At 53.3% G+C, this 13,187-nt stretch overlaps 1 protein-coding gene across 1 annotated transcript in view; it reads left to right on the forward strand.

The window, feature by feature from the left end:
• LOC125176407 (uncharacterized) overlaps positions 1 to 13,187 on the forward strand; it is a 139,669-nt gene that overhangs the window by 18,613 nt on the left and 107,869 nt on the right. The window contains exons 2-5 of the mRNA XM_047877768.1: positions 779 to 790; positions 2,392 to 2,517; positions 2,783 to 2,837; positions 3,491 to 3,611. Of these exons, the coding sequence (XP_047733724.1) occupies positions 779 to 790; positions 2,392 to 2,517; positions 2,783 to 2,837; positions 3,491 to 3,611 (314 nt within the window). The remainder of the gene's footprint in view (positions 1 to 778; positions 791 to 2,391; positions 2,518 to 2,782; positions 2,838 to 3,490; positions 3,612 to 13,187) is intronic.

Here is a 13,187-nt window from a genome sequence, read left to right on the forward strand (position 1 = left end):
CGGCCTCAGAGGTCCCATAGGATCTGGTCCCACCTCCTACCACTGTCCCACACCCCCCATTTAATTCTTCCTGGCCTCTTTCTGTTCCTCAGACACAGCAGGCATGGCTCGACCTGGGCACTTGCTGTTTCTTCTGTTTAGAAGGTTCCTCCCCGGATTTCCACACGGCTCTCTCCTCATCTCCTCCCAGACTTGACTCAAGTGTCAGTGTCTCAGTGAGGTTGTGTCTGACCATCCTATCTACAATCACTGGGCGTTGCCCACCTGCCTCCTGATTTTTCTCCCGGTGCTTACCCCTCTAACATACTGTGTGTTGTATGTGTTGGCCTTTATTATTTGTTTCCCCCACTAGATTGTGAGTGCTGTAGGGACAGCGCTTTTAGTCTGTTTTGTTCACTACTCTATACTCAGCCTCTGAAATAATGCCTGCCCCACAGCAGGTGCTGAGTAAGTATTTGTTGAATGAATGAATGGATGCCAGTAGTCTGGAAGGTCTGTATGCTGGACAACTCCTCCCTGCTATTCCATGTATAGCTAACAGGTGGCACTGTGACCACAGAAATGGCAGGCTCCTCGGCTACTTCCCCCCCCCCCGCCCCCCCAGAAATCCGCCGTTCTAGATGCCCCCGCTTTGAGGGTAAATTGCTGAAATGTATGCGTGACAATGTATGTGCTTCCGGGCCAGTCTGCTGCCTGTTTCTGGCAGGATTTCAGAAGCCCTGTTATTATTTCTGGGCTGAGGAGGGTCACTAACTCTGCCACCTGTTTTCCGCTCTAGGCCCTGGTGATGGTGAGGCATATGGGACCAGGCAGCCAGCCTTTGGTCTCCTCTGGATTTTGAGTGGCCAAATCCACCCAAAATCCTCTGAATGGATTTGGCTAGACCCTGGGGAATGTTTCAGAGTCCTGGGAGAGGGGAGGGGCTTCTCCCGCCTGCCTCCTCTTTGCTCTCAGCCATGGGACCTGTCCCACAGTCCTGGGGCATCCTTGGACACTTGGCTATGTCCAGCTCAGACCACCGTCTACAGTCAGAGAACCCTTCTTTTCCCCCTTGGGAGGTGAGGCAAGCTCAGGCTTTCTAACCCTGCATTCGTGCTGGTTCTCACCATCAGCGTGTGGAGGTGTGAGCAAGGAGCCTGGGCTCAGACCAGGACCCATTCCTGGCTCTGCCATTTGCCAGCTGGGTGACCTCAGCTAGGTGCTAAGCCTCAGTTTGTCGTCTGTCCGATGGGAGAGACGTGTCTGCCTTATTGTCGGGAAGGCTAGATGCTTGCCACGCACCTTGTCTGGTTCTGGGCTGATGCAGACAGGTGCTCTCAGTAAGTTTCCACCTTGAAGGCAGATAGAGCGAGGACTAACGGCACCGAAATCAGACTAAGAGCGAGGGTGGGTGGCTGGGCCATTCATTGTTCATTCACTTATGCTAGCGTCTGCATACTATGCCTCCCATATGCCTTTGGCTGTGTAGGTCATTGGGGGCACTGTAGGGACCAAAAAGACTTTGCTCCAATATTCAAGGAGCTAAGGATTACTGGAAGAGACGAGACTAGGTGTGAAAAAGTTAAATAACGAATTTGAGTTGGAGTACAAGAGATGTCAGCGGGCTCCTCATGATGAATTGCCCAGTGGGTGGAACAGATAGGCAATGTTGTGAGCTGGGGCTGTTGTGGTCTGGGGAGGCCATGGTGGGCTCGGGGGAGGAGACAGACGGAGGCTGTGGCCATGGCTGTGGCTGTGGAGGGAACCAGCCTGTGATGATGTCAGCTGCACCCACCTTTACTGTCTTCTCCCCATGGCTGGGTCTGGGTCTAGCTTCCAGTTTCCATGAGTCACGCTGGAGGTGTCCTGCTGTCTGCCCCGGGCCACGGCTGGCATCAGGTGAGGTCATCTGGAATTGGACCTGGCCCTCACCTAGGGAAGGGTTCTAAGGATGGGGCTGCTGTCTACAGATACAGAGCATGCCAGGATGATGTCCTGAGCAAAGGGCACCCTGGTCCCTCTGAAGCTGGTTGGGGGTGGGGGGAGGAGCCACCCTGAGGATGGGGAGCTCTTCCCTGGGGGTATCTGTTAGGACTCTTCAGATGCTGGAGCCGATGCCTTCCTGCAGGACCCTGGGGTGGGAAGCATGATGAGGAACATCGCTGTCCCACAAAGTCCTAGTGTAACCTTTAGGAAATCAAACTATCAAGAGCCTATGAAAGCCAGCCTGTACAGTGGGTGATGGATAAAAGCAGATGCTCTGAGCGCCATCTAAGAATTCTGTGGGCCACTCCCTTCCCCCAACGCGTGTCCCATGCTGTACCTAAGGCAAAAAGCCTTCAGGAACCCCGGGTTAGTGTTTTGTAGGGCAGAAATAGTCACAGCCCCATCCAACCCTTCCTTGTGTTTTAGAGCTTGCAGTCCTCCATCCCTGCCAACTTCCCGCAGGGCAAAGTCCAGCCTGTGCCCAACTTTCGATGCCAGGTCCTAGACGTGCTGCCGTTGACCTTCTTTCTACCTTCCCCCTCCCTTATCCAGGTACTCCTGGTTTCCAGGAAAGGATCCAGGGGCCCTGATATCCCCTCACTGACCTCAGAGACCCTGCACCTGTCAAAGCTGACTCCCCGGAGCATCTGGTCTCTGTGGTTCCCATCTGCCAGGGAAGCTGCCATCCCACGTGGTCCCTGGCAAGCCTGGGGCCCAGGGGCCCAGACTGGCCCTGGACCTCCCGGCTGCCTCTGCCCCTCTCCCTGCCGGGGCGGGCTTGGCACTGCTGGTCTGCCCACGTCCTTGCTTTGCCCAGCTGCCTGCCTGGCACAGAGGATCGGCATCGGGCCCTCGGGGGCAGCGGCTGGGAGGTGAGTCTGTTTACTCCACCGCCCCACTTTCCCTTAGCACAAAGCAGAGCGCTCACTTAGATTAATTAATCTGCTGCCCAGCCTGCTCCTCCGACCCATGTTTTATTCATGGACATGCGGCGTTCTCCGCTTTACCAGGACGCGGGCATCAATATTTCATCCTTGCCTCACCTGCCAGCTCCCTGCTTCCTCCTTCCCATTTCTCTCCAGCTTTAGGACCCTGAAGGCTGGGCAGGCTGGCCTAGCCCAGGGCGTCCTCGTCACCACAGATGCCTCTCTGCCTCCTCAGGCCCCTCACCTGCTCACCGTGCCGATGCCACTGATGGCAGAGGCGGGGCCTGACCCAGAGGCTTCTCTGCGCGAATGAGCTGGAGAGGTAGAGGAATCAGAGGGCCAACCCAGGAGTGAGCATCTGGGCTCAGGATTCTGAAGGGTGGAGGGGGATAAGCCCTGGGGTAGGGGGGTGTTTGTGTGTGGCACCGCGGCTGGTACTGTAGACCTTCTACCGTATCTGCTGGGGTTGTTGTCGGGATGGGAGATGAAGGTTGTGTAGGGCCGGGCCTGGATCCGGTCACACAGGAAGTGCTCATTTTTCTTCCTCGTTTAGACCAGACCGTCTGACTCATTTTTTCCCATGTCCCGTGCCTAAGCAGTTGAACAAACGACTGTTGGAAAGAACGAAGTGATAACCAGCATTCGGGAGCACCGGCACACCCGTAGCCAGCTTACACCCTTCTCTCTTCGTCAGCTGCAGGCTCTCTGGGCTTGTACGAGGTGCTCAGGACCCTGGGGGTGAACTCCCCAACTTGGGGGGGGGTCCTGACCAGGATCCCAGCCCAGGGCTCTCAACCTGGGGTCCATGGAGGGCCTGCTGGATGGCCACGAACCCTTGAAACACAACATCAAAATCAAGTGGGGTGTGTGTGTGTGTGTGTGTGTGTGTGTGTGTGTGTGTGTGTGTTTTGGTGGGGACTAACTCCTAGACAGGACAAATCTCTTCTTTTTAATGAGCAAGGAAGCGTTGATGGGTTTACTTGTCCAAGGAGCCACCTGTAAGGTGTGAGTGTGGGAGTATGTGTATCATGGGTATACAAATGCACATGTGTGCTTCTGTGTGTGTGTGTGTGTGCATGTGCGTGTGAGCGTGGCAGTACTGGGTGGGTGTTGGGTCACAAAGGAATAGGTTGCGGTCCTGCCCCGGAGGAACTCACGGTCCAGTTGGCAGAGTGTGTAGCCTGGATGGAAGTGGTGACACTCAGGTGGCCTTTGGACAGGCTGTGTGTCCTTGCCTGGGCTGTCGAGCTGCCTTTTATCTCAACGTGGCCCGTGGTTTAGGGCGTCTCCTGTGCTGACCACCGGGTCTGGGGGAGTTGCTCTGAATCTAGCTTGTGCCAAGGTGGAGGATGAGAGGCCACCCGCCAACCCTCCCCCCGCCCCCTGTGCTTGGTGGGAGCTCCCTGAGGGTAGGAATTTTTATGTTTTGTTCAGTGACCCGTAGCAGAGTGAGGAGGGGCTCCATAAACATTGTGGGGCAAATGAATGAATGAATGAACGAATGAATTCCTCACCACATTACTCCGTGGCCCACAGATGAGATATCTTTTTTTCTCCTCAGACCTAAGTACCAGAAAAAGCTTAGCCTGTGTGGAGAAACCAGTGTTCATCCATTTATTTATTCAGGATATTTATTGAGCACTTACTATGTGCCAGGCACCATCCCAGGTGCTGTGGAGACCATGATGAACAAAATAGGCAAACGTCTCCTGCTTTCTAGCGCTAAGTGTGTATCTCACGGATCCTGAAGGTCTTGTCACGGATACTGTTACTGTTTCCTCTCTGTTTTGGCTGCCCCGCCCGTGCCTGGTGCTAATTTTGTGAATTTTTCTGAGTATTGAAACTGCGCCTCCGATCTCATCTTGTTATTCTGTTTTTCTTCTCCTCGTGTCTTGATTGTTTTTAACAGGAAAGGGAGTGTTTCTGGCCCAGGAGTTTGGGAAGCTGCTGAGGGCTAAGGCTTTCTCTTGGTCTCTCTCTGGAGTCTCTGTCAGACACGATCCGCGGTGCCTTACCTCCATCTCTGGGTCTCTGCCCCCGTCTTCTGTCACTTGTGGACCGGCTTTCCCACTCCCATGGCTGAAGATGAGGCCTGGCCACTCTTTTGCTTTGAGGAAATGGTCCCTTTGTATGTTTGATCTTAGAATCTTTTTTTTTTTTTTTCCAACGTTTATTTATTTTTGGGACAGAGAGAGACAGAGCATGAACGCGGGAGGAGCAGAGAGAGAGGGAGACACAGAATCGGAAACAGGCTCCAGGCTCTGAGCCATCAGCCCAGAGCCTGACGCGGGGCTCGAACTCCCGGACTGCGAGATCATGACCTGGCTGAAGTCGGACGCTTAACCGACTGCGCCACCCAGGCGCCCCTGTTTGATCTTAGAATCTTATGCATTCTTTCAGAGTGTTTCAAGATCTTGTGCAGCACATCTTAGCCCTGCAGACGAGTGAGAGTGTGTAGGGGTAGGGGGTGGGGTGGGGCGGGGCTGGCTCTGACTGGAGGGCCAAGTAGAGATGGAGGATGCCCCAGAGAGAGGAAGCTGAAGGTGACAGACCTCTTGGGTGGGGGCATGGTCCTTTGCTGCCCCTCCCCCTGACAGGCCCTCTTTAAGAGTCAGTGGGATTTGCTCAACCACAGATAAACTTTTGTTCCTAGTCACCTGATAAGCTCCCTCCTCCCTGGCCCCGCCCAGCCAGCCTTGGACTTCACAGCCTCATTCCCAGGTGAAGTCGCTGCCCCTTTGGCTGTTGGCCTCCTATTACCATCACAGTGGCTGGTATTCAGCCATTCAGACTTCAGTATCTGAAGTTTGGGGCCAGGAAAAGGGACAGATGGATATGGGGGAGGCAGGAACAATTGGCACAGAGGGCCAGAGGTGAGGGACGCTCAAGGAGGAGATTGGGGGGCTAGGGTGGGGTGTGGGGTGGAAGGAACCAGGCAGAGGTGCTGGCCGCACAGCCATGTGTCACAGGCACGCCTACGTCTTTCTACCTTGAACCCTCATCGGCACCTTGGCCTTGAGCAGCACTGACCGGACTGTTGGGGTGGGGGAAGGGCTATGACCAAGAGAGAAGGGGACTTGGATCTGAAAGCCAGATCACCCTCCCCGTAGGCCCTAGGTCTGGGGTTCTCACTCTGACGCTTAGCCCCTCTTCACTCCATGGTCCCCCCCGCCCCTCCCCGGCCCCCTGGTTTGGGAAGAGGAGCCTGAAGTAGGGGAAACAACATCCCTGGTGCCGGCACTGGGCTGTAAGGTGTAGTGGCTAACCGGTCGTGTGCCTTCAAACCAGTTATATAACCTCTCTGTGCCTCAGTTTCCCCAACTGCATATTGGAGATAATAGTACTTATCTCATAGGATTGTTGTAAGGATTAAGTGACTGATACAATAAAGAATTCAGAAGAATGCATGCATATAGTCAGTGCTCAGCAAGTGTTAGCCACTATTACTGTAATTTAAGGGTTCTAGAAGTTGCTTTCCACTCTTGTATTTCCTCCATATATGCACGGCCTGAAATTCTTCCTCCACATATTCCACTGGGTGATGGTCTTCCTGAAGGCTTCTTTTAAGAAACACAGAACAGCGCCTGAGAATGCAGGGTGCAGATCAAGGACAAGGACTTGAGGCCTGGCTCCATGCCTTGTCTGCTGTGTGACCTTAGGCAGTTCCATAGCCTCTCTGCACCTTGACTCGTTCTTCTTAGATGAGATGACAGCAGACCTACCTGCAGGGTCCTTGTGAAGACAAAATGAGCCCAAGTGTTTAAGACACTCTGCATGGTGTGTGGCATGGCATGAGAGTTCAAGAAGTAGGAGGCTGTTTCCTTACAAGCTGCCTCCCATTCATCATCATTGCATTGGCATGGCCTCACCTCTGAGCTGGTAGTGTGGGGCTCATCCTGCCCCTTCCAGGTGAGGAAATGGAGGCTGAGAGAGGGGAAGGGGCTTTCTGAACAGGACTGGAGCTTGGGCCTCTTGCCTCAGGCCAGTGCTCTCTTGAGGCCTCAGAGGCCTGGCACATGTGGCCGGTGCTCTGGGCATGATGGGGTTAATTAGGTGCTTTGCCCTGACCTGCAGCACCTGCGGGAAGAGGGCCCACAGGGTGGTGAATCTGGAAGGCCTGGAAAGGGCCAGCAGGGGTGGTGGTAGCCTGTGAGTTTATGGATGTTGCAGGGGGGTGGGGGCAGGGGCGCATCAGGAAACAGAGCCAACCTACCATTTCACAGATTTGTGCCAACACAGTCCTGCTCTCTGCCTCTGGGAGCCCTCACCGTGTATGCCCTGCCCCTGCCTCTCCCAGGGCCTGGTCTATGGCCCTGGGGGACCCTGGAATAGAGCTCATCCACAGGCCTGGAAGCTGGGGTGCCTGCCCCACTCCACCCCCCCAGGGCATGGCCTTTTCTGATGCCTATGGGCCTCAGGAGGGATAGAGACTGGCCCCAACCCAGAGACATGATAGACATGATCTCATTTTTCCATGAGATTGTGAGGGAGGGAAAAAGGCAAGTAGCAAGTAGCCCATCTGGACCGAGCAGGGGAAAAAGCAATTTCCTTCTGAAATCTGTTTTTCTGATACTTGAAAGATGCAATTTGGAAATGTCTTGGTGGCTCTGGCTGGGGTGTGAGCCAGGCCACCTACAGGGCATTAGGGTGGGGACCTAGGGGGGTGGTTGAGGAGGAGGGAGGGCCACAGAGAAGGGGACCAAGCCCTTGCTGGGTTTCAGCTCAGCCTCAGAGACCTCGCTCAGTCAAGAAGAGGGAGGGGTGAGAGGGATGGTGTGGCAGAGGGAGAGCTGAGTGAGGGTGGCAGGGATCGAACAGACAGAAGAAGGGGGTCTGGGTCCTGAGTCCTGAGAGGTGCAGCAGTGGTGGACTGTGCTGGATGAATGCCAAGCCTGGATGGGTTAGAAGGATGGCCCATCACCTGAAGGATGTCCATGCTTTGAGATCTTCTAGTCTCAGGAGATTTCATGGGGCAGAGACAAAAATCCATCCTGAAGGACAGAGAGTTTCAGTCCCCTTTCTGGAAAACCCTCTGGGTGCCAGGCAATCAGATGGTACCTTGGGGGCTTTGTCAGAGCCTGTAGGAGCAGCTGGCGTGCAGCATGGGACAGTAGAGGGCTATAGGCCAGCCTTAATGCCTGTTATCCCCTGGGGCCCCTCTCCCTGTTCTCCGCAAGCCTCCTCTTCATGCTGCTGCTTCTTTTTGCAGAGGTGTTCCAGTAGCTGTGGCATGGCTGTGAGGGTTCCAGCTTGGGGGGAAGGCTGGGCCCCTTTGGGTAGGGCAGAAGTGGAGACTGAGATTCACTGGCATGACAGGGGCTTCCCTGGGGCTTGTTTTTCCCTCTGACATGATGCTAACCCCATATCCTAAAGCACAGCCTATCAACTGACTCTCCAATGAAGCCATCAGCCACCTGAGTCCAATGACCTGTCAATCAAACCATTACCCTACTAACTAATCCACCAACCACCCATGAACACACAACCCTACACCATGCCACATCACCAACCCAGCAACCTTCTAAGCAACTACCAACCTGCCCACCAACCAGCCGGTCTGCCAGCCAACCAGTCCACCAACCTGTTTGTCCACATCCTACCATCCCACTAACGAGCCTGTCAGCTAACTCACCAATCAACCCTTACCCCCACTGTCCATTCACGAGATAGAGACACACAGTAATATTAACAGGAGAGGTTTAATGTAAAGAATTATTAACTATAACCAGAGAAGACTTACTAAGGTTTACCTACTAACAGGGGATTGCCTATCTACTGTGAAGAAACACAGGAATAGCAGGTATGGAGAGTGGCTACTACCTCTGGGGCTGAGGCAGAGCATCATAAGAAGGAACAAATCCCAAAGAGCCTTCCTTACATACACACACTCAGGGCTGACATCATGACCCTATTAAAGGAGGGTACAACGAGACCCACTGGGCGGCAGAAGAATTTTCTGAGTTGCCATGCCGGTGAACTCCCTGGAAAGCTGCCTTCTGGGGCACTGGAGGAAGCAGTATGCTGAGGGATGCCTCCTTGTGGGGGTCTGGAAGAGAAGTCCCTTCATCCAGCAGTGTTCCAGTCCCTTTGACAAAGCTTAACACAGCCAGCTTGTACAGGAGAAATGTTTACAGAGTCCAGCCATGATCACAGGCAATCAGATGGTAACTGGCACACCCATTTTCCCACTACCGTACCACCCCAGCAACCCTCTAACAGATAAACCAGTCCATCCACAATCAGCCTTCTCGTCCACCAACCCATCCTACCACCCCATCAACTAGCAACCCTCTAACCAGTTTGCCAACCCATCCACCCACCTTCCAGCCAACTCAAATCTAATTTTCCTGGTGGTAGCCTGTTCCAGGCTGTGTGCTGAGAACTGTGAGGAGAGTTCCACCTTGCAGGAGAGACATTTTGGAGTAGTTCATCCAAACTGGGGAGATGTATGCAACTTACACATATGACCAGCTATGGGCCAACAGGAACCTGTCACACAGGTGACACCCATCAAATGGACAAACAGTGGCCACCTAAAGTTAGTGGTGGGGGGGATGGCTATGGCTTAATGGTATGGGACAGCTTTGTGGAGGGGAAGTGATCTGGGTTTTGAAGAATGAATAGAATGGAAATTTAGACTTGACAAGGGCTTCAGAAAGAAGACAAGTGGGAACAAGCATCTCTGGTATCTCTAGCATAAAGGAGGATTCAGGCATATGAAGACTTCTGCACGGAAGACTCAGCATGCCAGGGAGTCCTTAACACGCAACTGCCCTGGACCTGCAGGGAGCAAGTCTCCATTTTTCCCTTGACAATAAAGAGTCATAATGATCCCACATGGGAGGAGATGGTGATCATATCATCAGGTTCATTCTCAGGCAGTGGATGGAATTTCTACCTAATAGCACTCTTCCCTTTTCATCAAGGACTAAACTGGGAAAAACAAACAAACAAACAAACAAACAAACAAACAAACAAACAAACAAACTCATCCAGGATCAGGCAGACATCAGGAAGAACTTCTAGTCCAGACCAGCAGGAGTCTCAGGAATATGCTTCTTTGTAGACCTTAAAGAAGAGAGACTCCCACCCATCTGGGATGGCTGCAGTGTTGACCTTCTCAGAGGCAGGGGTATAACTCTGATGATCCTTCCTAACCCTGTTGTTAAAGCGTCCCCTGTGCCCTGGGTCCACCTGGTCCCAGGCTGCCATCAGCCCAAGTGCCATCGAGTATCTTGGAAAAAAAAACCGGACTTTCAGAATCAATTGATGGAGAGGGGTTCTCCAAACATTCGCCAGAGAAGGTAATTAAATTCCAATAGGAGAAGATGGAGCTGTGTGACAGGGTGGTAGGGGCAGCGTGCTGGTGCTGGGCTGCTGAGCAGTGAAATCACAGGCGTGCGCAGCCCGAAGCTGGCAGCGGCACAAAGGAAATTGGAGCAGTCAAATATTTCCCTCCTCGCTGAGTTCCATTTACATGTTTATAATAGAGGTTCTTAAGGCCCTAATGAGAAGGCTGCTCATTGCCGGGAAGAGGATGATTAAGGCTCTGCCAGACGAGATCAGGGACAGGAACAAAGGCCTGTTAATTACTACAGAGGGACAGGAGGGGAGCCAGGCTCCACTTGCTGCTCCCCCAGAGCCTTCCCAGACTAGTACCTTCTTGCTCTCGAGGATCACCTTTGCCCCCAGCCCCAGTGACCTCCAAGGGATGGGTTGGATAGATCCCCAGGACTGCATCTGGTGTCCTTCAAGACATCCCTGGCCCATGCCTCCTCTTCTGGTGATGGAGGTGTCTGGGGCTGCATAGGGGAAGAACAGCTGTCAGTCTGGTCGCTTGCACCCTGCCTGCCCCTGTGTGCTCTATGCTGTGCACCTACCTGAGGACCTCGCCTGTGTCCATCCTACCCCTGGGCTTAGGTGATGAAAGGAGAAATGAGAGGGAGGAGAGGAAAAGACTTGGGGAATCTCTCTGTCTTCCCCGTGGAGAAGAGTATCAGAGGAATGAGTTATGTCACACAGAGTAGAGTGAATGTGGCCATCAAGAGTGGAATTTGAAAAGCCTTGATTTTTAGGAAAATGATCATCTTGTAAAGGCCCAAACCAGAGATTTTCAATTAGACTCTAGAATCTAGGCCCAGGAGATATAGGGTCTAATGATTTTGGAGGAAAGGCAAAGGCCCTAAGATGGGAGACCCAAACTCCCTAGAAGATATGGTGCTTTCTTGGTCATCTCAGGGGTCAGTCTTGCGTGAATAACTTAGAGTCGTGATGTCATGGGAGGAGGTTGGGGGGGGGAGGGCAGCTAGGAACATCTCAGAGGCTCCTTTGCTTACCAAGGTGCTTTCCTTGGAGCTGTCCACGGTACTGGCCTCAGATCCCATCTGGAACGGTCTGGCCTGTTGTCTGCAGAGCCCCTGCCCAAGCCCGTAGCACTGATACTCTGCTGCAGATCCCAGAACCCTCAGATATATCTAGCTCTAAGATGAATTTTAGCTGAAGCTTTAGTGCTAGCAGTAACCTAGTCCCTAATCACAGCCTGTACCCGAGAGCTCATCTTAACCAGAACTCTAACCAGAACTCACACTGGAACCCAATATGAATCTGAAGTTCGGCCCAACCCTATCCCTTCCCTATGATGAATCTTAAACGTTATCTCCAGGTGTAACATCAACCCTAGCATTTCACTTCGCTCCTCACCCTTGTCTCAGACTGAACCTGAGCAGTCTGGCTCTTCCTATGCAGACTGGCTCTTCCCTCCCTCCTCTTCTCTCCGTCCTTCTAAACATGGCTGAGCATCTGTGGCAGGCACTGGAACTTAGCCATGTGCTCCAACCTCCCTCACTGCCAGGGATCGACAAAGTCACATCAAAGTCGGTATTGAGAACATTTCCTCAAGGGGGGAAGGCTTTGGAGAAGACATTGTTATTATTTTGCAAAGGTGAAGGATAGGGTGGGCCGTGGCTCCTGTCCACTGCTCTCCATCTGCCGTGTGTCTCTGACTGTGGTCTTCTCCAGCCTCTGGCCCATTGTGCATGCTGTGTGGGGGAGGAAGAGAAGAGTGGGGTACTCCTCGTGGAGGAAACTCTCACAGAGGCAAAGCAGGTGGCTGGTTTGTACATAAATGCTGAGGAGTGCTGAGGATGCAGGAAGTTATCAGACATGATACTACCATCCAGAGGCCCCTCACATGCTGATCCCGTTAAAGCCCACAGCACTCTCTGAATGGAATGTAGTCCCATGTTGAAGTCTAGAAAGTGGAGATGCAGAGAAGTGAAATAACTTACCTCAGATTGCAAGGATACCAGGTGGAGTTGCTTGGAGTAAAATAGAAGCCTCTGGCTGTGCACCTGTGAAGCTGGGGAGGTTAGAAAGGGGAGGGTCCTAGAGAAGGGTTGGGGGGAACAGCTGTAGGGGCGAGAGCATGCGGCTTTTTTAGTGTCTGGAGGGGTGAGTTGGGATTGAGGTGGGCACTGAAGGAGAGAAGCTAGCCCAGGCTGAGATGGGCTGATGGGACGGGGTGGCTGGTGTGAGTTGGTCTGGACATTGTCTTGGCCCAAAGGTAGGCACTGGAAAAAGCTCAGAAGGGGAAAAGAGCCCATGGCCAATTCCTACTGAGGGGGGCCTGCTCTTGTGTTCCAGGTAGAGAGCCCAAGGGGTGAGATAGAGAAGGTAATGGGGGAGAATGGCATCCAGGAGAAGGCATGCCATGTTCCTCAGGATCCACAGGAAGGCCTGTGTGTCCCAGTCTACTGGCCCTCCACCCCTCTCGTGCTCCAGTCCTCGGCCTCCATCTCCTCCCTCCTCCCTCTGTTGGGTCTTCTGCTCACAGTCAGAAGAACCTTCTGAGATCCTTGTAAGAGGCTGTTCTCCCCAAGAAGCTGGGTTGCTTCCTCTTTCCAGTCAAATTCCACTCAACTGTGCTCCTTGGCTTTCCAGTCACTTATAGTTGGGGTGGCCATTATCTGTCTTCCAGACTGGGACATTGCTGAAAATGAAGGAAGGACTGTTAATGATTGTTCAGAGCAGCAGGTGCAATCCCAGGATGTACACCATGGTCTTACCCCTCTAGCCTGACCCCAGGGCCCCTGCACGACCACCCTCAGCTTCTTGAGAATCTGCCACAGCGCAGACCTGCAGCTTCCAGGGCCTGGAGGGGCTTTTACTGTGAGAGTTCTTTGCCAGTGTGGGGCCAGGACCCGAGCCCCGGCCCCAGCTCCCCACTCACTGTGTCGAAACCTTGGCTGGGCACCCCTCCTCTCTGGCTCATCTCCCTGTAAAATAGGATAGTCACGC

Source organism: Prionailurus viverrinus, chromosome D1, assembly GCF_022837055.1.
Source record: "Prionailurus viverrinus isolate Anna chromosome D1, UM_Priviv_1.0, whole genome shotgun sequence".
In the NCBI taxonomy this organism is placed as follows: domain Eukaryota; kingdom Metazoa; phylum Chordata; class Mammalia; order Carnivora; family Felidae; genus Prionailurus; species Prionailurus viverrinus.